Consider the following 24,704-nt stretch of genomic DNA (forward strand, 5'->3'; position numbering starts at 1 on the left):
TTCTAATTGCAGGTCTTTTCAAAGGATTTTGTACATAACGCTGTAGACGCTAGCAATCAACTTATACAATTTTGAGTTCAAATGTTTCCCAGAAAAAGATGATCTATTTTTATTATTTTTTTATTTTGAAACGTCACGTTCCCTACCTCTCTTTGGATAATTTATACAGATTTTTTTGTTTCCCTTAAGACAAAGTTTTACTTAATTTTTAATCATGATTAGTTTTGTTCCTGGTTTCAAATTTTGTCTAATAAAGTAAACTTTTCTTTCTTCTGTTTTGGTTTTGAAGAAATAAAATGACCATGAAGTGTAGTTATCAAGCATTGAGCAAGTGAATAAGGCACCGCTTGTTTTTGATTTCTTAATCATAAAAAATATGGATAGCTATTGCCAAAAAGTGCATATCTCCATTTGTGATGTCTCTAATGTATATTCACATTCTTTTTTTTTAAAGAAAACCTCCATACGTTTATCTTAAATTTTTTCCAGAATTCTGTTTGGTATGTAGGGAGCAAACAACAAAAAATCAGGTCGAACTGTTTCACAGTTTGCTTGTGAAAAAAAACAAAAAAGTCAATAACATGCGGAAATTTTAAAACACTGCAATAGAGCCTTGCTATTCTTAACTTCAGCCGTTGATGTCAACTAGGTATATGCACTTACGTGCACTTAAATTATTGCAACGTATTGCTACCATATCAGAATTCCAACATCAAAGCTTTTTTTTGTAGTTGTAATTGTTTTTATCATCTTTATTTATGGTTTTGATACCAAACTTACTCACTGACCTGTTGATTTTTCTGAATTACTTATTGTTTGTAAGTTTAATTTTTTCCTAACAACCGTGCCTGTTTTGAAATCTTAATTAATGAACTATTTCCTTGTGATTTTATCTGTGAAGCCCTAGTTTTGTTTGTAAATTTTGATTGAGCACTGACATTTTAAATTTTAGATGTCTTGTATTCGCTTTGTGATTGAGTGTAATGAATTTAATTTTGTGGTTGACCGTAATGAATGTAATGTCGTTCTTTTAGCTTAGTACCTACTTCTTATTTTTTAATGCATAGCACCTTTCTAACCGATCATTTCTCTGGAATTGATTGATTTTTATTGTCAAAAACCTGTGCGTTTCTCAACTCTACATTGCCTGTCTGATTTTCATGAAACTATTTTGTTTCTGGGATGAATAGGGATCACTTCTGAACGATGCTCAAACTCCATCTTCCAACTCGATGTTTTTGCCAGATTATCAAGACCTGGAAGCTCTACGCCACCTAGCGAACCAACAAACTCCGCTCATCGACAGCAGAAGCCTTCCACCAAATTTCCTCCCACAATCTCCACCTCATCAAACTATGCTTCCTTCAATGTTCAATTTTGGTTTCACCCCTACGTCTGAGCAGCAGTTCCAAACGCAGCTGCTACAAAGGCTTCAAAGTTTAAGTTCTCGTCCTCCGCCCTATCCATCTAATTTATTTCAACAGGCCGGTCTTGTGCCTCAAGCTACTCCACAGCCCTCCATTTCCACTCCTAATTTCCGAATCTCACAGGCATCTTCTTATTCCGGATCTCCCATCCTCACTCATAAGTCCAACTCAGAAAGTTGCATTAAACAGGATGAGGAACCTGCTGAGCTGATCAAACCCTTATCGCAAAGCGGAACATTAACAACCACAGACAATGATGGGCGAGTTAGAGTTATTGTTGCCGTCAGTGATGATGAGAGTAAACCAGAGCCAATTCCAAAACCGGCTGTATCTAAGCTGGATCCACCATCCACTGTCAATAAAAGGAATGGAAAACAGCCAGCAACCCCTACTAAGAAACAGCAAGGTTTGCTTGCATCAGCAATGGCATCCCTGAGGGTTTCTGGCCGTGAACCAGAAAGCGCAAGTAGCAGAAAAAGGACAAATGTTCCGAATGGTCCTTTTATTACCAGGTCCACCAGTGAAAAAGTACCTAATAGAAGTGAATTAATGTCACAGGTTCAAAGAACTATGTGGGCTCGACATACCACTAAATGACCTTTACTTTCCCCGTTGCTCCGAACAAACTTTTTTCGCAAAGTTACTTCAGTTGTTAACAGTTGGCAACACTTTGTTCCTCTTTGACAGGATTAATCCCCTGGAAAAATTACTCTTGTTCTCAATATTTTTTATTAGTGCCTAAGTATGTTTTATTTTAATTGACTGCCATTTGTGAAAAGGAAAGAGGTAGTTCTCTTGTAATTTTACTTCCCTCTCCCCTCGTCTACATAAAGATGAAGTTTTTGAATTGTTCCTTTTAAACTCCTGTGAGTGATCAGAAATGTAGGATTGCCTGATGTAATTAAATTTCATCAAATTTTAAGATCAATAATGTATGCACTTGTAATTGAGTGCTGGTTCCCTCAAAAATAAGTATTCAAACGATTCAAATTCAATAATACTGTAAGATAGGATCAATAATTTTATAAATAAGAAAGAAAAAAAAAAGCAGAGTCAAAACAATTCATCAGATGATAAAGTGGACCTCAAATTTTCTACTCAGAATGAAAAATTATTCAGGTTGTAAACTCTCCAAAAGAATTCAGTCAAGTAAGTATTACCTATTTTTAAAACTTTCAAAAAATTAGTGCCCATCTTATCAGAAAGAAAAACAATCAATTCTATCTGGTATTTATTTGTTGTTATACTATAATTTCATTGTTGAATCCTGGAAACGTTGGTGCTCAAAATCTTGAAAGTATTGTTATTTTTGTACATTGTTACTACGTATTTGAGCTTTTAGTGATTTTAAGTGATCTATAATCAAAAGCACTTTTGAAAGTTATTCCTGTTCATGAAAAAAAAAACCTTTTTTCTCCCTTATTTTAAATTCGTTTGGTCCCTCTTGTAATCAAATTAGTCTAAAAATAGGTACCATTTTAATAAGTCAAGAAAACTATTGTCAGAAGATCTCTTAGTATCCTTTCGAAGCTGAGGAGGGTCTGTAACCAACAAAGAAAACATACCCTTAATAAGTGCCACCCAGCGAACGAGAAAAAGGTTCCTTCTGTAAACAACCAATTTCCAAATCTTGTATGATATTCTCAATTTTGACCCCCCCCCCCCCCTCCCTTTTATCACCAACTATTAGTTTTCTAAATATATCAAATTTTTCAAATTTCCATTGGAGTTTAAATACGTTTTTACGCCATGAGTTGATCTAACTGAACCTTGTTTTTCAGTAAAGTCTTGTTATCAGGCAAAGAATTTTGCAGAGAATTTTAAGTGCTACCGTCGACTTAAATTCCTATTTTGACAAACCTACTCGTTTGACTGTAGCTCTATTTTGAAGTACCTAACTTACTTATTTTGTTTATTTTCCTCTGTAAACTTAAATCATCTTATGTACAGTCATACTTTTAGTTAAGTTATTTCTATTGCAACGACAAATGTATTTTTATATATAAAGAAGAAAGTTAGAAAAAATAAAAAAAATCTGTTTTTATATCTAACAGGCTTTTCAATTTTGTGTCCTGCAAAAATCAAATGTTCAAACTTTGGATTTTTTCATAGTCATCTCCAACAATCAGTAACAGAAAGATGATCAAAGAGCGCATCAATAAATATGTACCTATAGCACATAATCATGAGCAATAATTTTATGTCTTTTTCATGATAAAACTGCTCACTGTAACTGCTTTTTCAGCTGTTTGTTTGACGGCAAAAAAAATTGAGATCAACCATAAATCTGTTTATTGATGCTAATTTGAGTAGAACTTCTCTCGTTTGCAAAATGGAATAAAAGGTTGAAAGTTGGTCTGCTTTTAACTATTTCTCTAGGTGTGACATCAGATACTTGAAATTTTGTTCAAAAACATATTTTTAAATTTGTCTGATTGTATATAGTGAACGCAAACAGGACATCATTCATTTTTGCTTGTTTCATGTATAATTCGTGAAGAAAAGCGTCCAATTATCAATAATAGCTGAGCCTCTAATGTTTCGTAAATTGGACAAGAGTGAGCTTTCTGTGCATCCTTTTTTATCAAGGCCTCTAACTCTCAACTCAGAAACAGAAAGACTGGGCTTTTTCATGTTGATCACATTCTCTTTTGCCAACAGTGGCGAGGCGTGAATGATCGATAAATCGATATTTCCCCATTTGAAGCTATGGTATAGTATGGATCGTCAAGGTATTTGCTGCGAACACCCTGTTTATTAATCCTTTTCCATAGGTTTAAATGGCAGATCAATCGATATATCGCAAAGCAAGCCATGTCACTGTTTGCCAATGAAATGGTTTTTCAATTGATAGCAGTACTCAACGGAAAAAGCTACGTCCTTGGGGTTCTTCGGTGACACCGGAGAAGCCCCTGAAATTGAGCTTTCTCAAAATAGAACAGAGGAGAATCCTCAGTCTAATTTGAGATTTTAAGACTTCTCCTCAATTTAGATTATAAGCTTTTATGGTATCTACCTCGCCAAGAGCTCACGATTTCAGACAAAAAACCCAATCTATCACAAGTATTTCAATTTTATCTTTCACCAAATCCTCAGCCTCCACTTTTCTTTGTTAACTGAAAGCTTTGATGAAAATGTTGCTGCACATTCTTTTGACCTGATCCTGAAAGATAGTATCTTTCTATCATAATCAGCTGCGACTCAGTGCCTACAAATACCAGAAGATTCTAAGTATTCTGCAGGCAGCTGAATTTCTGTTGCGTACCTATGGGCCGCTTTTTTTCTCCTTCCCAACAATTTTTTCTTTCGCGTTTACAATTGAATCGTCCACAAAAGCTTCTTTCTGTAAATCTATTTTTTCTATTTAATCCCACTTACACTCTTGCATGCTTAAAATATTTTATTCATCACTTGGGCTGTCAGCGGGTATCATTACATGCGCATCGCACTAACTATCTACGGTTCTCCTCATTCAGCACAACAGCTTTGTATAAATTTCACCTCTACCTACTTTATTAAACATTCTACGGTTGTGGTCACCTATTGCGGCATGTGGTCTCCTATCGGATGAGCTTTGCTGATGCACTACCGCCAAGTTAGCATCTCCACCAGCTTCGGGTAAGATTTTTATCAATTTGTGTTTGGATGTGGGAATTGACTTTTTTACTTCTTAAAATATAGGTAAATAATATTTTCTCTCCCTTTGGTTTTAAAAAACTGGAAGATTATCCACATTTTATTACAAAGCTAAAGGTATAGGTACTTGAGAGTTTTTGTCAGGATCATTAGAGAATCATTTTTGTCAGAATGATTAGGTAAACCATTTTTTATCTCTTACTTATATGTAAGACAAGAGAGGACAAAAAACCCCCAACAAAATGCTATTATATAACAGGATGGTAGAATAGTGGTGGGTTCACATTACGAAGAAATCAATGCCAAAAAGTTCCAAAAATTTTCATCAGCGTAACAAGTATGAATTCTGATGAGTATTAGTGCCTGCACTAAGCGGAGAGCTAAAATGCTCAACTGTGATCAGGTTCACTCAAGTATTCTATTAAAGTATGTACCGTAACTTGTGAAGTTTTGTGAAAAATTTGTATGGAAATTGTCACAAGTATATAGTGCGACAACGCATTCTGCATGAAAATCCTGACCATGGAACGGAGCAGCAGACAGACTGTCAGAATATTGTCTGAGGCCATGAGACTTGAAATACAAACCTGAAATAGACTTCGGTGTTTGGCTATCACTAACTTCCTTACCACGCCTTTATCGTGTCGGATACACAATCATTAAACTATTATCAGCCTTCTCAGAGTGGACAATCGACCCATCATCCATCTCATGAACTTATAGTTCCCCCTCAAGGGCTTCCTCCCTCTGGGAGGACTAAAAAAATTGAATGTAATAAAAAACGTAACTGATCAATCTTGGAACTTCATTCTACATAGCTTCGTCTTATCTTATTTCATCTTACGAGATAAAATTTTAGCCATTGGCCTGCAGGTTGATCTTCATTCAATAATTTCCTGAAACTCATTTTGCAGGGCAAAAAGTCTTATGAGGATCTCAATGCCCGAGTACCTTCTCAATGTTCTAAGTTTTAATTCTACAAATGTTTAGCATGACACCCAAATAGGTAATGAGTTAAACAAGTTAGTTCTCCGCATAAATTTGATTTTTAATACTCTCTTCCTATTGATGTGTTCTAATCGTTGGATACAATTGTTTAATATTTTCAGATGAGCCCAGGCTCTAAAGTTGCCCGATGGTTTGAAGCATTACAGCCGCTCTCTCGCCCAGAAAGTGGATTCGTGGACTTCACCGAACCTGAAAATGAAGAGCAGGTCTTGGCAGTCCTTTCCGACCGACTGTCTCATAAAAAAAGGAAAAAACTTTTCGGTTTAAAAAAAGGCAAGGTAACAACATTTTAGGACCCTTGAGACATATTGCAACATTATTTTTGTGGAGAGAATAATTTCTTCAATTGTTTGTAAAGCTGCAAGATTTGATTAATCAGCAGATCAATGCAAGTTCATTTTCAACTTTCATCGAAAATGAATCAAATTATATTTTAGCAAGTAACCTTTTAAAAGATTTTAAAGGTTTTTACTGACCTATGAAACTGTTGCCCTGTTTTGGAGGCAATACGGTGCTAATTCTAAATTTTAAGGAGGTTCTTATGCACTTTGGAGAGTGATTTGATAGTCGATCCATGAATTAATCATTTTTGGATTCTGGCACTTTTCATAAAAATTTTAGAGCATCACATCACACTGCACTATGATGTGTCAGGTATTATTGCCCACAATTTGACCATAAAAAATACAGAAAAACTGTTCAAACTAACTCAATATTCGGAGGTTCCTGGTGACTTTCGCTCATTGTTGCATACCAATACCTGACGCACTCATGCATGATGTGGTCCTCCGAAATTCTTAAGAAATGTCCTAATATTCAGAAATTATGAACTGATTGATCAACTATCAGATCGTTCTCTGAAATGCTGTGGAATCACCTCAAATGTTTCATGTATCCCTAATCAGTTTTCACTGTTTAGTGACCTACTTAATTTCAGGGGTGCAGAAAATGTTTTCCTTTCAAGTTTTTTTTTGAATTCTTAGAGAAAGCTCCACAATTTTTCTCATTCACATTATAATATCGGAGATGAGGAGTAAACTACTTAAGAAACACCCAGAGATTATTCCTAAAAACTAGAAATAAGTAATGCTTAAAATTTTGAAAATGGCTACGACTTAACCTATTCTCCTTGCTTTCTTAGACATTCAGCATTTTCTGCATCCCTGCTTAATTTGTGCCTGCTCTCTTTACTAAGACCCCCACTTGAAGTGCCAAATTGTGAGGAAAGGAAGTGAAACAATCACAATATTTTGTTAAATCTTTTCTCAATCATCCATCCAGAGCTCAAGAACTTATTCGAAGAACTCTATACGTGAATCTTGTAACTTTGACTTACTTTTATACTAGGAAAAAGACTGTGTTCATAGTTGTCTTTTAAGAACCGAAGAAACTCATCGAGTTCAGCAATGTTTGTATCAGTGATCATATGCAAGATTCTGCAGATGTTTTCATAAAATCGAATTTTAGTTTCTGTATTTTTGGACGTGTATTCAAAAATGACTTTTCCATCTCACCTTGATAGGGAGATCAAATTTTGAAGTCTAGGAGAAAATGCTTTCAAAATTTCGATGAAGATAATAAATCTTTATTCAGCTGTCTTTTCATGATAAAGCAACAGTTGAAGTATAAATCACATGATTATCATTCCTTCCCCGAGTTTTGAAAAAAATCATTTTATATGTATATATGTAAGTATTTTTTTTACTTATAGTTAGCCTAAGTTTATTCCTTCAATTAATTTTTTAGTGTGAGTTTTTGCGCTCTTAACTTGCACAATATGTATACTTATTAGTGATTTTTTTTTTTCAATCCTTAAAGCCTCCTGAAGCTTTTTTTCTAGTAACATTCACCAACTGGAGCCTACCCATTGAAAGAAAGTCTATTGAAAGTCTTAAAAAATTCTATCCTTTCTTCCTGTTGGTATAGACTGACACAGTGGTTACACAATTCTTGCGAATGGTTCTCATCGAAGCAATGGAACATGACCTCATATTTAAAGTCTGTGAGACTTAATTGTGTTAATTAATTAAATTTTGTCTTTAACAAGTCATTAATCAGTTAAGGACTTACTAAACACGAGACATTTCAATTGCAAGAAACAATTAGACACAATTTATCACCTTTTACAACAAAGTAATATGTCTGTTTGCGATTAAACCATTGGAACTGCAATACTGTAGCCAGTGAATCGGTCTATTCAAGGGAAAAAATTCCAGTGATTAACTCAAATAAGTAACATGCTTTCATTGATACCTCAATCATTCTGATATTTTCCGATTTCTCAAACATTGGCTCCTTAAAATTTATCAGATCCAGACCCTTCTTATTTTTCGGCAGTCATTTTCTCCTCAAAGTAGGAACCAGGAAGTATGAAGAATCATTCTCTTTTATTTGTAAAAATTACAGAATTTTTATGAACGCCAACCTCTTTTCTCGATTTTTCTTTACTTCATTTTTATAGATTTTTATGTTAGTAATCAGAGCTGTTTTAGAATCAACCCTCCTTTTTTTTACAAAAATAAATAAAAAAGAATGAACAAGTATGATTTCTATCATTTAATATTTTCTTACAAAAATTTACTTTAAAAGACTGCTGTGTAATTTTATAGTATCTTGTACGGTGATTTAATTCCTGTTAGGTGTTTTACACTTAGTAAGGAAGAACACATTTGTGAACAAAATGTTGTATTATTTTTTTACAAGCATGAAAGTTATTATCAGAAGTATTTTGTAATTTTCTTTGTATCTAAGTAACTTTTTTTTTTATTTCATGAACACTTTAAATTCTTATTTCTCGGTTGCATTTTTATGGTAGAAAAATGCTTAACAAGTAGAAGTTCAAATATTTTCTTGGATGGTGGAACTTACTCATTTATTTTCAAAAATAAATATTTCCAAAGAAGAGAAAAGTTCCCACCAAGAAGCAAAACACAATTCTGTCGCTTAAAGATATTGTTTTGAAATCAAAAAGATAATAAAGTTATCATGAGCTAACTCTTGTATTTTTTTGTCCCTCCCATTCCATACTATACTAACCTGCAGTCTGATTGTTGAAACTTTTAACTGGCTATGTTGGCAAGATAAAACAAGACATAGCCCCAAATGTACCGTGTATTATATCGATTTTCGATTCTTGTCGTGCCAACATAAATTTCAACATTCAAGCTACAGCCCAACTAAAGAAAGGGTTGCTACAGAATGAAATTCCCTAATTTCCATGACAAAATTTCTGAATAACTACTTAGCATTTGGCACTTTGCGAGTTGGTTAAAAATCGCCACTTCTAAACCCAAAAACGACCAATATGTTGTTCAAAAAATCAAACACATTCAATAAAGGCAAAAATAGGTGATTTTTTCTGACACTATTGTCCTTTTTTCTGGTTATTCTAGGCACTAGACACCATTACACAACATTTACTTCAAAATTCTCCATAAGAAGGATTTTTCGTTAATCCTTTTCCCTCTTATTTCTTCGGTCTCATTCTAAGTTCCAACTTGTCGAGCATGCTAGGCCTTACAAGCTGATGCTTGTATACGATCAGACGCACCATCACATTTATTTAATATCTTTTTATCTGTGCACCGGATGGCTGATGCAATGTGCCCTAAAACTTAAATTTTCTAGGGCTATACACCCTCCGCCGTTTACCAGGAACTTTACTTCGTGCTCACCATCTCCGCTATGACTACATGTCCTCTCTTAAGCTCTTATGAGTCATTCTAAGGTATTTTTTGGGTTGCAATATTTACAACTTTGCAATCCGGCTTTTAAAGTGAATAAAGTGTGTTGAGCTACCTCGAAAGATTTCCAGTGTCATTCTTCTTGCTTTCTAAAAAATTAACAATAACTTTCTGCTCTCCCAAACTTACTTTAGCTGCTTTGAATGCTATTAAAAATTTCAGTTTGCGAATAATGAAGAAACCCATCGGATACCTCATGGTACCTTAATGACATGGTACCGCAACCCATGTTTCTTCATTATGACATGAAACACCATTAATTTAATATAATGGTTTGAAATTTCTTGATCAAAGTTCATGAAGGGTTATGACAAAGATAAGAAGAACTCCAGTTTTACATTGTATGTTTATGTAATTTATACACAAAACAATTCCAAAATAGACTACGGAAAATGATAAAATTATCAGAAAATAATTTATAATAAAAATACTTATGCAGAGTTGGTTCTTGGAGCAGAATTCCTTCGACATTCAATTGTATAATGCTTATGAAAAAAGGGAAATGAGACTATATCATTCCTTGAATCCTTGTATTAAGATTTAAAAAAAAAAAACCAACGGAACAGACCGAGCTGTTCTCCTTGCAGAATCAAGGAAAACTTGCTGAAGTTCTATTCTGAAAGCTTCAGTTATGTATTTCATTACGCAGGACGCGTATTTTTTTGGACGCAGGAACAATAGAGAAATCCATCTCTGATTGAAATGATCAGAAGGAAAGATGGACTATTACAAAAGTAAATATACATGACAAAGGCGAATAAATATTAAATAAATAAATAAATACACATTCAAAATTATTGAAATAAAATTGGATAAAATTCTTAAGAGTTTACCATAATCAATGGATTTCCAAATTAATGTTTCACTGTATCATTTCGTTACTATCAGTTGGTGTTCTTTTTCACTTTAATTCTCGTGATTCAGTTCTCATTTGTTTTTTCAAGTTTCAAGCCTTGTATACTTTTTGTAAGAGACACACATACATGCCCACCCTGAAGTTTTTTTGCTTCTTAAAGCTGTATGTTTCATTACTGCTCTTTTCCAAATCAGCTATATTTACATGATGTTCTGTACTTTACACTGAATGAGATTTCAGATTAAAAATGAAAGAAAAGAAAAAAGTACTAGAGCAAGTTTATCAGATGAAAATCAAGAACTATAAAAGATGTACATGACTCATTTTTTTTGCTTGTTCAAGCAAAAAATCAAGAAGGTGATGGAGAAAGTAAATAAATTAGATAATGAAGTTGAATGAACAACGATGAGACAATCGTATGTCAAAAGGGCAAAAGAAAGTGAGTTGAAAGGATAGAGGGGAAAAAAGAAAATCAAAATGAAAGAAGAAAGAGAGAGAGAGATAAAATAAATAAATTATTTACAGTCAAAAACATAAATAATAACAAAACTAGATAGCTCAGGTAAACTTTTGGCACGGATAATTAGACCATAAAAATAAAACCAATAATTTTTAGTAGATACACCTAAGGATAGAGCAGGATTACATTGGAGCTGAAATTTAATTTCGCCCGGGAAGAAGATACATTTACGTACAAAACGAGAAGTTAGGAGATGAATGATTGACCAATCATTGATCCTAATAAAAAATCAGAGATTAGCTCGTTCACATTAAAGGGTGAAATCCCTATCAAATTATTAGCGACATTGAAAATTATCACTTTAGTATGGCAAAGAATCCAGAAAAGTGATGAGCGACAGCACAATTCATTTTGAAGACGGCATATTACTTGTCATAAGACCAGCAACTGATATCGGTAACCGCAGAATGGAAGGATGGATATTAAGATCACTCACTGATACAAAAGTAACTGAAGGTGAAAAAAAGGGGGAAAAATAAATATAAATTAGCTTGCACGAGTGGGAGCACCGCCACGATAAATAGGTACTTTTGATTAGTTTAAAGATAAAAAATACTTTGGTTCAAAGACTTATTATTAATGCGATAAAACTTTCTAAGTAGGACCAACAACCAATTGGTAAAATTGCGATCAATCGGAAGAGTTGTTCAGTTTTCTCACATTAAATTTTAACCCTTCATTTCAATAATTCTTAAAATATGATTAATGATTTTCGATTTTCTGATTCATTTAAAGTTTTCCCAATCATAAAACGCACATACACTTGCCGAGAAAATATATTTGAGAATAATGATTGAAAGTAAATTTGTAAAAATGAGAGGAGATGAAAAATTCAAACCTTGAATACCCCAACAGTACTAAATAAAAAGCAGAAATCGATGATTAGAGAAATGGTTGTGAAAATTAATACAACTCAACAAACAACGTTTTCAGTGCATAAAATTAAGAATATGTGTACTGCTAATTTTGCATTGAAATTTTTTTTTTACAAGATATTGCAAGTATCAATATTCAAATTCTGAGTCCACTGCTTTCTGCAGAGTACTACTTATATAAGATAAGGGCATTAAAGCGATGATAAGCCTCTTAACTAAGTATAAAAATAATTGAAATTTATGAATGGATATTTCCTTACAAATGATTTTAACCATTCAAATTTTTTATTAAGAATATTGATCAGATAATTTTCTTAAAAATATACTTGGTAAAATAGACTCTCAAAAATTTTAATCAGCTGATCGGTGATACGAGCCTTCGGGTCGTATCAAGGACAGGAGTTAATCATGCAATAAAAATTGTTTCTGAGGGGGATAAAACCATGATTAAAATTAGTTTTACACACTAGACAACAATGATCAAATACAAAAATTAAATAAAATAAATGCATGCATATTTCTTTCACAAAAAAATCTAAAATACAAATGTTCAGCATGCGAGATGGATGATTTACTTGGTTTCTTACAGCTTCCGGAGCTTTTCATTTATAACAAAACTTTAATTGTATAAAATGGGCTTTTGAGCAAATGACTGATAAAATAGACCTTAATACCAAAATATAATTTTAAAAAAAAGAAGAGCAAAGGTTGTTAAGATTGGACTTCCCTAAAAAAATCATCAATGATGAAAATACATGTTTGTGGGAGAAAAGATAATGTGAAAAAAAATTAATACAATAATTACGATGTGGTCTGAAAATAACCGCAACTCTCCACATCAAGCAAAGGAATTATGATTAATGTAAACTTATGCTCGGTTAGCAGGGGATGATCTTCAAACCAGTGATTGCTTCTTTGGTTGCTTCATAGAGATTTTTCGAAATTAAAGCTGGAACAGAAGGAAGAAATACATTAGTATACTTATAGCAGTGATCATTCGAGGGACCAGTTACCTTGAAGACCGAAGACTAAGATTTCAGGACATTGATTTCCTTTAAGATACGTAAAAAAATCTGTACTCATGTTTTACCTGAAAACCTCTGTTTGGTACCTCAAAAAAGGTACAACCAATTTAGTTCATTTTTGAACTAGAGAAGAAAACATATGCATTTAAACTTGAGAATTTAGAGGACCAAACGTAAAAAGTTTAAAACTTCATATCATTGATTTTCAAAGCTCTATTTTTAAAACTTTAATTTCAGATAATCATAACTGAGTCAGTGAGACCGAAAACACACCAACTCGGTAACTTGAAAATGCTCAATTTTAATCGAGGACAGTCAATTTTCCTGAAGGTCATTGAAGTTAGGGCATCTTTTACAACTTGGAATTTCAAAGTATGTCCTTAAGTATTTGTCTTTCAGCACCAAGAATCTTTTTCTTTCTTAGACTGACTTCTTTGCCTACTGTGCAGTTTTATGTGTCTTGATTATTTTCAATTTTTCGAGTTGGTGTGTTTTCATTCTCACTGATTTAATTCTAGTTAGGTATAAATTTTTTGTTATAAACCTTTTGTTCGGTACAGCGTTTTTTGCACCACAATGTTCATAAACAAGTTAGATTTTCACTCTTCTATCATGGTTCTTGTTACCATTCAACTTGCACCAGTCCAAAAGCTCAGAAAGCTCACTGCAGGGAAGTAAACAAATCATTCACCCTACAGCTTTGGCTAAACGTTTGACATTTTTTGCGAGCAGGAGTATCCCGATCAATGAGAAGCAAAGTGATTGAAAGAATGAAATACGGTGGTTTCAGTACCTTGATAGGATTCAAGAATTTTACAGATCTGATTCTCCATAAAGAGCTGTTGAGAAAGAGTTGTAGTCCAGAGCTCCAGGCACTGCGTTGGGTCCTTTGTAAGGTGGCATCCGTTGAATACAATACTCTGCTTGATCTGGTGGTAGTTCTCGACGTAATTCATCTGCTAAAATGTACGGCTGAAACAAAAACAACAAAGAATGAGAACAGAACATATTTACTTTTGACAGATGCACACCTACGGCTTTAAAGAGTGATGACAATTTAACAGCCCCTGCAAAAACAATCCTTACGGCCAGTCTTTTCAAAAACATGTTTTGATAGTGCTGTCAAACAGTAAGAGGGTTACCTGTAGGTCGATAACCGAGCTAACCATGAAGTAAATATATGAATTCAACCAAGAAGTTCCACACATCTGTCCAATCTCAGATGTGTTAGTTCTCAGCTATAGCGTTTCACGTGCCTCTCTTCAGTCGTTTTCCACAAAGACTTTTTCTCAAATATGACAAGTGTTGTCATGGAAATGAAACTTCCGCATAAATTAAGTACACTATTCTTGGGGGTTAATTCAGTTCTAATTCAATAAAATGATCAATTGAAAAATGGTTATGACAAAGATTAAGAGTTAATCATATTTAAAATGAAACTAATCTTCAAACGAGACAATAGAAGAGAAACGAAGCAAAAGTACTTACTTTGTCGGCTGCCAGAATACGGAAGGAATCGATGACTTGTTCCGCTGTGTCTGTGTCTGTAGATTCTCGTGTCATGAAATCGAGGAAGGCATCGAAAGTTACGTAACCAGTGCTATTGGGATCCACAACAGCCAAAATACGCTGGAAATCTATTTCTCCCTATGACGATGAAAAGCAAACACCGGATTAGACACTAAACATTCGAACTACATTAAAATCATTTATGGGTATAATGAACCAAGGTAACCCCCCTAGAGAAGCCCAAGGGAACCCCTTTAGATAATGAACTTTAGTTCAACACTACTTTGATTAATGCAATGTAACTTTGAATCCTTTGGTTTTAACATTTTCATAAACAGGAGGAGACCGATCCTAAAATTCCATTGAAATCTGTTCAGTGCATTGATTGTTACATTTGTTCAAAATTACAAAATCAGTAAGATTTCAGGCTTTCCTAATCTTTGCAACTCTGTTTTTCCCCTCTCAAATTTGAAATGATAATTATTTAACGACTACTCTGGTTCTGATGGCGTACGAACACTTGATCGGTTTCCAGTCAAATTTGAATTTTGTCCTTAACATAGGAATTAATTAATTACAAAATATTAAAGAACTATCACTTTAAAAGCTTTAAAAAATTAATAGAATATTTCAGATTCAGACTGAATCTCATTAAACACCTGACAGCTATGGCAAAAATACAAGCAACATTACAGAAAATAGCATACTTGTCTGTCTTTTCCAATGCTGTAGCCCAAACTGACAAGACATGATTTGAACTCATCAGGGGCTAAACGGCCACTCCTATTCTTGTCAAAATGATTGAAACTAGCGCGGAATTCGTTCAGCTGCTCCTGTGTGATTCCTTTCGAATCTCTAGTTAAGATCTGGTTTTCAACTTCGTTGATATTGCGATTGATTGAAGTCAACAGCTGTTCCCATCCGACGCGCAATGTTTCCATGGTGTACTGTGTGAACCTGGATAATGGTGAAAAAAAAGGAGAAAAGATATGAATCAATAAAGTTTTTTAAAATTTGTTTTTTTTTTAAAGCATACTCACTTGCACTTAAAATTTACTTCAATGGAACGCGGTTTGAAGTGCATTAGGCTTCATCCTCCGCCATCAACAAACTTGAACATACGCTTAAGATTGCTGATGGTTAAGGATAGATCTTAATGTGATCCGAAACATTTTCTATTCAAATAAATTTTACATTATAAAAATAAAAACTTAACTTGTCTATGATCCAAAACAAGTTTTTTCAATAAAAAATAAATTGTTGATAAACGTAATAATCATTGAATCCATGTTGAAAGGACAGTAACTCCAAATTTTCGAAGATTATTTACGTACCTGTTTTCGAAAATCATGCCTTCTTGCACAGCCTGGTGAATCTTCTCGAGTTCTTCAATGTGAGGTTTGTAAGCGTAGACTCCTTGTTCATACTCCTTCAATCGGTGAAGTTGGTCTTCCAACGAGCCTTGGAGACCCATACCAATTGCTGTGACTGCGTCCATTTGCCTTTCGATCCATGGTCCGACTTGGTTAGCCTTCTCAGCAAATTGACGACGCAGCATTTCATTGTTCTGCTGCTTCCTTAATTCTGCTTGCAGCGTTGAATCGCGTTGAGGAACTAGTTGTTGAACTTCAGACCATTTCTTTGTTAAATCCTATTAACAAATTTTGGGATTAAAATACTAATCAATTTAACAAAGCACAAGTCGTACATTTTAAATGTTGTTATTTTCCTCAATTCCTAAAAAAAGCGACTTTTCAAAGCTCGCTTGCAGTACGTTAAGATACAGCTCTGAATCAGCACCACTCAACAGGTTAATACATGTAATCGTAATCAGATGGCACCACTAATGAGGGTGACAGAATAAATACTTGACTTTTGTCTCAACTTACGATGAGCGAGCTCTTGCATTCTGGTTCTATAATTTTGATTAAAGTATCATTAATAGTATGTTTTCTCTTTCGTTGAAATGCCTCAAAATGCCTCTTTAAACTAAGAAAAAGTTACTTAATACAATTGTACGCCATTAAAACGTTTTGGAAGGGAAAATAAAAGTAGCACATTGTTTCCAGAGAAACAAAAGTTGATGAAAACTAGAATGAGGGACAACTAGCCAGGACACATAAAATGGATATAGTTTCTAAAAAATGGAACTTTAAGAAACGTCACTACGAGGTACAACTGTACGTCTTTTAATCTCCGATAATCATCATTATCTGCGAAGTTCAAGTAAAACAGTTAGAATGAAAAACCACTTAAGTCAAAATTGTCTAGGGTCCTTTAATATTTTGACTTAATGAACTTTTACTGTAATAAGAGGTATACACATTGAAAAGTTTTAAAAATTGTACATTAAATTGCTGACTGCTAATGATACCAAACAAATGGTATATATAAAAAAGAAAAATAATAAAAAAACAAAAGTCTTACATGGGCTGTGAGAGCTGTGTATGGATTTTCTAATCCACCAGAAATTTGGTATTGCTGAACTGTAGACTCAACTTCTCTGACGAGAGAGACAATTGAATTATATTCCTTATCAGCTTCTCCAAGAGTTGCTTTGAATTGACTGTGAGCATCGATCAGGCCCTGGATTTCTTCCATTGTGTGCACAATGAACATGTCGACGAGATCTTCTCTTGTTCCATCTAGCCAGTTATTGAATGGCTACAAAAAAAAAGACAGATGAGTAAAGCATGTTCTAAGAAATTATAGAACTAAAAATACAGAGATGAGAAAAAAAGTTTGATTGAAATCACATGACAAGATGAATTCATGTTAGCACTTGGCATTTCATGGAAAATTTCCGATTCAAATTTTGAAATCGTATAAGACCACAAAAATTTGCCTGATATATTTACAAAGAGCACACTTGGATTGAATTTTGCAAAAAGGAACCACAAGCATTCCAATGTCGCTAAGATTGTGCAACATTTTTCACCTTGTGAATAGAAACTGATCATCTAAACAAGTTTTACCTTTACTCCCAATAAACTATGATTTTCAGACGAAAATTACCTTCGTAAATTTAATTTTCTTAATGATATCTGTAATTTCGTGCAAAGAATTCAAGTTGCACAATCTTAGAAGTGCTTGGATCCTTTTTGCAAAATCCAATCCACTTCATCCATCAGATCAAGAGGTTAAAAATTAGAATCATATTCTCTGACTAGAGTATTAGATCTCTTGGATCTTTCTTCCACAGAAAAATGGAGAACTGAAACGGAAAAGTAATTAGAAGAGCTTCAAGCAAACCACTCAGTGTACTTCAAATGAAAAAAATTAGCCTGAGGGAAAATGTTTACTTACTGCAGCCCGTTTGGCGAATTCTAGGTGTAGGATATCTATCTTTTCCAGGACTTTTTCTGCTTCGTCTAGGGCTAATCTTCTGCGCTGAGTCAGATTACCCAGAGTATCCCACTGATCGCAAATACGTTGACACCTTGCATTGACCTTTACACTGTCATGGTACTCAAGTGTACTAAAAAATGAATCAGAAATATATATTAGGTGCTTATTGAGACAAGTTGTATTCTTCCTCCAACATCATTAACAAGAGAGGAATAGCGCATCACAATAATAAAAAAGCGAGCCCTACTGGCACGCTTAAAACAAAAAAGTGACAATCCTTTGAATTATTTTGGGAGATAATATTATTTCAGGATGACTCATCTTGATTGACTTTCATAATTAACCTGCCATAGTGTTTTGGGTAGGTATATATTTTTCCCAGAGCTGCAGCCCCCTCCCCCCCAATACTTAAAAAAACTCAGGGTTGCTTCCTCCAGTTAGGGCCATGTGATTCTGAGACAAAAGCTCATGTTCAACTCTGACGACAGCTATCCTCTCGGAAGCCTAGCAAAGCGTGCAACCGCATCCTAGTCAAAACAACCATTATGACGCTTGGGGGGCACTTCAATGCCAGTTGGATACAGCTGCATGGTAGACAACGTGTTAATTATCATTGATATGAAGTAACTTGCAGGTACGGATGACAAATAGCAAAAATACCAAAGGGTGCAGTTTAGACAAAGGGTCAAATAATCTAAAGAGACATTTCGCAGAAAATCAACTCAGGTCAGCTGTTTCAGTTGAATCTTTGTCCCTCCATCATGAAATCACATCTCGTATCTGCCTCAGAATCTGGCGCATAATTTTGAGTGTGTAAATGTAGCATTATGGATGATGTAACATTGAACAGAAATGAGGAAAACACTCACTTGAGCTCTTGTGCAATAGCAGCAATTTGTTCGACTCTGTCTTGATGAGCGGCCAAATCACTTTCGAAGGCTTCGTGTTTCTTTTTCAGAGCCTTCAGTTCGTTCAATCGGCACTGTCGGAAATCTTGACTTTGGAGCATTTCTTCCTTTCCTCTTGTCCATTCTTCATGGATGTCTGCCTTGTGCTTGAATTTCTGAGCTAGATGTTCCAAACGTTCTAACCTGCGAGACAATGGAACATAAATGAAGCAATTTTTAGAGCTTATTTGTTCAGATAGGTTCACCCTACTTATCTCAATTTGCATGCTATTACATGAAAAATATAAATTCTGATATATTTGTTTACTTCCACATTTTTTAAACTTTATTATGAAAAAAAGCATGTTTAGATCAAATGCAACTGAACTCATTTATTTTGACTTAGGACTGAGCATTTAAAAATTGTCGAGTTCCAAATTAAAAAATTCTTTTTCCCTGGCTTTCCCTCATCCATTATGACATGACTTCACTGAAAACGTCAGAAATGATATCACCAATAACTGTGAATTAATATCAATTAGTTTAACACACATTGATCACTTGAGTGTTGATCTATCAAACACTGATCGGTTAAATTACACACAAGTTTAACAATGACATATATCTTGCATTGTATCAATGATGTATGTCATTGATGGCTTTTTGATGACTGCAGATTGCACCAATGACTCAACCAGCGAGTTAAACGCTGACATTAGTGTATGACAAAAAGACAATGCTTCTTGAAAATGAGCTAATGATGAAACTTAAGAAATGAAATGAAAAAGGTCAAAGGAGGAAATTTGGAGGAATTTCCAAGAAGACTCTTATGAAAATCATCAAAAGATAGTGGATGACTCTTACCTCATCATTTCAGCTAACAGCCACTCCTCAAATGATTTTTCGGATGTCTCCAATCCCTTCCATGCGTTGGCAATATCCTGAAAAATTAAAGGACCATGAGAAAAATATCTTTTTTATAGAGGGACATGAATGGGGGTACTTCAATGAGGAAGCATTACACAAAAATGATTTTCAAAACTGAAACTCATTCAAGGAGAGTGACCAGTGAATAGTCATTAAAGAGCCACTCATAAATTACAAAACTCTCTAGGAGAGGGGGTTGAGAAGAGCGTTAAACTATTTTTTTTTGAGAGTTAAAAGATAGGAGCCTCCAAAAGCATTACAAAGGGGGAGGGTGGATCCAAAAATCTCAATTAGCGTTATGTATTTTACAAACGACCCCTAACAATGAGTAGAACAAATAAGTCTTCAGTTGGATTACATACATATTAACACCCCACTATATAAACGATTGAGGCTGAGGTTTCTTGTAAAAGTTGCGAAAGCATCACTCAATGGTTTTTTTTAACCATTAGGAAAGAGGCATAATAAAGAATATTCAGGCAAAAACAAAGAGATTCCCTGACAATTTACGGTCTCTTTTTTGTTAACAGTCACATGCGTGAAATATGTGATACAATGAGGTTTTCTTTAAAGAATATGTTGGGACAGTGACCTTTAGATACACCTGATGTAAAATTTCAATTATTTCACGATTATCCATTATGAACTTGTCAAATGTTTATCAGCGTTGAGTCATTTCAGGAACTGTAACATCAAAATTAGAGGCATACTTACTGAAACCATTTTTCCTTCGGTTGGCATGTAGGCAGGCCTATTTGAAAGCCGCAATTTTGTTTGAAGAGTGTTGAAGTTGGTTTCAAGCTTCGCTTTTTGTTCTACTCGTGGCGGTTTGTGAAGTCGTCGGTAAGTTCGGTATTCTTCTAACTTCTTTTGCACTCCAGACAAAGAATTATCTGTTTGACGACTCTGAAGCCAAGGAAGAGTGCGGCGAATCCATTCAAGGAGCTGTAAAAAGAGAAAATAATAGAGTTCTTCCAAAAATAGGAACAAATATAATAAAGATGGGTACTGAGCTACTTTATGAGTATATAAGACACTCAGTGCATACTGCCAGTGAACTAGAAAATGTAAAGAAAGGAGATTTTGTGCCTCATAGCAAAACTGTTCTTTAACCCAATTTCTTCTTTTTCCTTAATATTTTTCAAGAGACCTATTTCTTTACTTGGGTTAAACTTTATAATTTTTTCACCTCTTCACAGGTTGAAAATGTCGGCTTATCTTTTTACTTTGAAGTGAAAGCTTTCAGAAGGACCATAAAGTATTCAGGATCAAGAAAATAAGTGCAAATTCCATAACACTTTTTAAAGATTCATCAAGAGTTGATTAATTACAGGGATGAGTGCAGAGATCGCAGAAAGTACATTGATACTTACATCGCTAGCTAAGCGTTCATACTCTTCCATCAGGCGTTCATTTTCTTGATTAACTTTCAGAACTTTGCAAATTCTGTTTGCAGCAGTCTCAGCCTAGAAAATAAAGAAGAAAATGTAACACAATGATTCCGACATTTTCATTTCTATGATATTATTTCAGTTGAACAGCCAAGCCATTCACATGGTATTACAGATTCTTTTGATTTGATACTTCAGTCGAGGTAAAAACTTCTTTCACTGAGTAATACAAGTGAAAATCATTTAGTTGCAAGAAAATATCTGCTTTAAATGAGTTATTTTTTTCCTCAACTTTTTTATATTTGCTTTCACCAAAAATTAAAAATATCTGAACTTAATTTCTTCACTTACCACAGAAAATGTAAAATAATTTAGGAGATAATGCTCAATCATCCACTGTTTGACAAATTAGATAGGAACATTGCATATTGATAGTTCTGTTAGGCTGTAAGTAACTAATAGAGGACATTGTGGATGCACATAAATAATAAAACTGCAGTCAAAAACTGAGATGAATACAGGGCGATTCCGAATTAAAGGCAATCATTTCAGGAGTTGATTTTTCAGGGCAAAATACGACTTTTTTTATATATATTTGAGCCAAAACTCCTAACCCTCAAAGCCATAGGCCCAACTCCACTTTAATAACAATGAAGGGGGAAAACTAGCTTTAAATAGGTTTTTTTTTTGGGGGGGGGGGGGAGTATCAACCTTTTAAATGGTCAAATCTCCTTCAGGAATGCGAAACGTTTTAAGTCTTCCCATTTTTTCTTAAAGCAGCCTCCTCATTTTGAAAACCCTTTTTCTCTCAGAAAGTTCAGAACTATGACCTTTTTGTGCTTTTCTTATATCGTTGCCATGATTTCGCGAAAAGTACACGTTTTATACCTCAATTATGAGAAAAAGTCGCAACTCTGTTACTGACAGACGCCAGTCTTCCCATTATTGGAAGCAACTGCCCGCGCGCTCTATTTATGTGATCTAAAAGTTTTTGCACCTATGAAATAATTTATGAAAAATTAAAATACCTCCCAAAATGTTTCTCTATTTTCAGATGAAAAATGAGGAAAAAACTTACAATGACCATTAACAGCAAGTAGGTAATATAACTTATAAATGTAGCCATAATGTAAGAAAATCAATTATTTTCTTAAAATTTGCACGATATGTGGGTTATAGCTGTCTAGGTTTTGGAAGATATATTATTCTCCATCAAAGTCTTCTTTTGACACAAAGATACGTGGGTTATAGCTGTCTAGGTTTTGGAAGATACATTATTCTCCATCAAAGTCTTCTTTTGACACAAAGAATCAACTCCAAAAATCTTTGCCCTCACTCTTGAATCACCGTCCTGTATAAAAACTTACAGGTCCCAGTCAAAATTGCTAAATTTTTGTGCCGTAATAATTAGACGGACAAAAGAGAAAAAACTACAGTAAACTAAAAATCTTCAAAATTATACCTTTTTAGCTCCACAGAAGCAGTGGTAGTAGGATGAGACATAGGTCATTATGGCTCGCTCATCAGGCATTGCAGTGTTAGTCATATCTGCAAATCGTTAGTGAAAAATTATCACAACATGCAGTTTAGCAAATTGAAAACACACAGCTTGCAGCAAGCACACACATTTAGTTATAGTCGTGAAAATATCTTGCAGATTTATAGAGGAACTCAATTTATTAGCTTATTTAGTTATTTCATAACTTTCATTATTTTCTTCCTTAAGGACTTGGAGTATGGGAGGATACTTGCAGTCGTATAGGTACATTTTTACTTTCTACAGGAATTAATTTCCAATTGCATTCTTTTACAAATGCATGATTCTTGTCCATATATTTTTTGACACATATGTACTTCTCAGAGTTACGTCATTCTTTCAAATTTTTGCCGCTGACTTTGTACATTAAGATTATCGGCGAAATATTACAAATCAGAAATTTTCAATCATAATAGTGGGATTTTTTTGTGTGTAAGCAAATTACCATCCAGTATAAATATGTTCCCAGGGGAATCCTCCCCACCCCTCCCCCCATGACATTTGGTTTTTGTTTGCAAAACTTTAAGAGAAACTTATTGGTACTATATTTCTAGAACGAAATGTTCCAGAATATAAGAAAAAACACAGGACAGAAAAAATCATAATTTTAAAGACTGAGAATATGAAGAATGAAAGAAAAAAATGCAGAAAACAGATAAAGAGAGAGAGAAAGAGAAAAATGTTACGAGGCAAAGAAAATGAAGTAAAAGAATATGATAGAAAAAAAAGTTTGGAAAAATAGGGTAAAGAATCAAATATAATGATAAAGAGTTAGAGAAAGCAGAGAAAAAAGGTTGTTTGATGGAGAGTTAAAGAAAGCAGAGAAAAAAGGTTGTTAGATTTTGAAAAAGGGAAAACGAAAAAAAGAAAATATTAGAGAAATAAAGTGACTAAGAAAACTTAAAAATAAATTAAATCGACTGCAACTGATCGATTTAAACCAATCAAAGAAATTTCACTAATTCCATTTTTAATGCACTGAGTAGTTGTACATATTACAGTAAGATTCAAAGGTGTGCTATCTGTGAATCTACAAGGAAATTGATTAAAATATTGGCACTTCGCCTTTCATCCTTGAGCTTCGACCTAATTCTGGAGTTGAATGGAGCGGGGAAAAGTTAGATCAAACAGTCAAAAAATAATTTGAAAACTCATAAGCGCCAAAATGCAATCAAGGATAACCCGTTCATGACCAAAAGTTTACCTGCTGAGCACCCTGGAAAGCGTGATAGTAGCAAGAGACGTAGGTCATGATAGCACGCTCATCGGGCTTTGGTGTGTTGATCAGATCTAGCAAGTAATAGTGGTTCTATTTTAATTTTGAACTTTGTTAAAAATGATGAACAAATCAAGATCCAAAGAAAATAGAGTAACGTTTCATTTTTAACAGAGGAAAAAGTTATAAGTCATACGTTAAATTTATCAAGAACTATTTCTTGGTTACAATAATTTTAAAATTAAGGAAGAATTATTTCAGACAAATAGATTTCATTTCCACAGGCCATCATTCAGAGCACCAGTTCATTTTACTGATTTATTAATATATCAGGGATGTGGTAAGTTCCAAAAAGCGGGCCTTTACTGGAAATTTTGACTTTCTATGCACTTTTTTAATACTAGCTTTTACTTACTTAATAGTTATGTGCTGTCAGTTGTAACACACATTCCAATTATGCTAATTTACTACCTAAAATTGACAGGAAGAGCTTAAGGACAAAATATATTGGACACTTAGGGTCGCTTTTTGGGCTCAAATACTCATGAAAACTCCTCAGAGCAGTGCTACCAACATTTCAATTTTACAATTTGTAGCACTACGGTCCCTTCACCCGTTGATGGTTACATTTATGTAAATTTGACAATCATCAGAGACCTATTGGAGTATGATAACATTTTCGATTTCCGAATGCGTTACAAATACCTACAGAAGTGGAAAAATAGAAAACGAGATAAGGAAAGAAAAAAACAAACCTTCAGGATCCAACATGCGGGGTATGTCGAGGAATTTCTCGGCG

At 34.1% G+C, this 24,704-nt stretch overlaps 2 protein-coding genes across 4 annotated transcripts in view; one reads left to right on the top strand and one right to left on the bottom strand.

Moving 5' to 3' along the window:
- Nucleotides 1–3,478, top strand: part of LOC109033274 (carboxyl-terminal PDZ ligand of neuronal nitric oxide synthase protein) — a 297,183-nt gene extending 293,705 nt beyond the window's left edge. For all 3 annotated transcript variants that reach the window (XM_072297894.1, XM_072297895.1, XM_019045821.2), the window contains one exon: nucleotides 1,191–3,478. In XM_072297894.1, the coding sequence (XP_072153995.1) occupies nucleotides 1,191–2,024 (834 nt within the window). In that variant the 3' untranslated portion in view covers nucleotides 2,025–3,478. The remainder of the gene's footprint in view (nucleotides 1–1,190) is intronic.
- Nucleotides 3,479–10,146: 6,668 nt separating this feature from the next.
- Nucleotides 10,147–24,704, bottom strand: Actn (alpha actinin; the record flags this gene model as incomplete). Its single annotated transcript, XM_072297893.1, is given in 13 exon segments — nucleotides 10,147–13,014; nucleotides 13,884–14,062; nucleotides 14,579–14,737; nucleotides 15,307–15,556; nucleotides 15,934–16,250; nucleotides 17,027–17,263; nucleotides 17,906–18,077; nucleotides 18,817–19,038; nucleotides 19,699–19,775; nucleotides 20,476–20,706; nucleotides 21,135–21,227; nucleotides 22,615–22,700; nucleotides 24,661–24,704. Coding segments are annotated over 12 exon segments (2,047 nt in total), but the record flags the coding sequence as incomplete, so codon positions are not given.

The sequence above is a fragment of the Bemisia tabaci genome, chromosome 3, assembly GCF_918797505.1.
Source record: "Bemisia tabaci chromosome 3, PGI_BMITA_v3".
In the NCBI taxonomy this organism is placed as follows: domain Eukaryota; kingdom Metazoa; phylum Arthropoda; class Insecta; order Hemiptera; family Aleyrodidae; genus Bemisia; species Bemisia tabaci.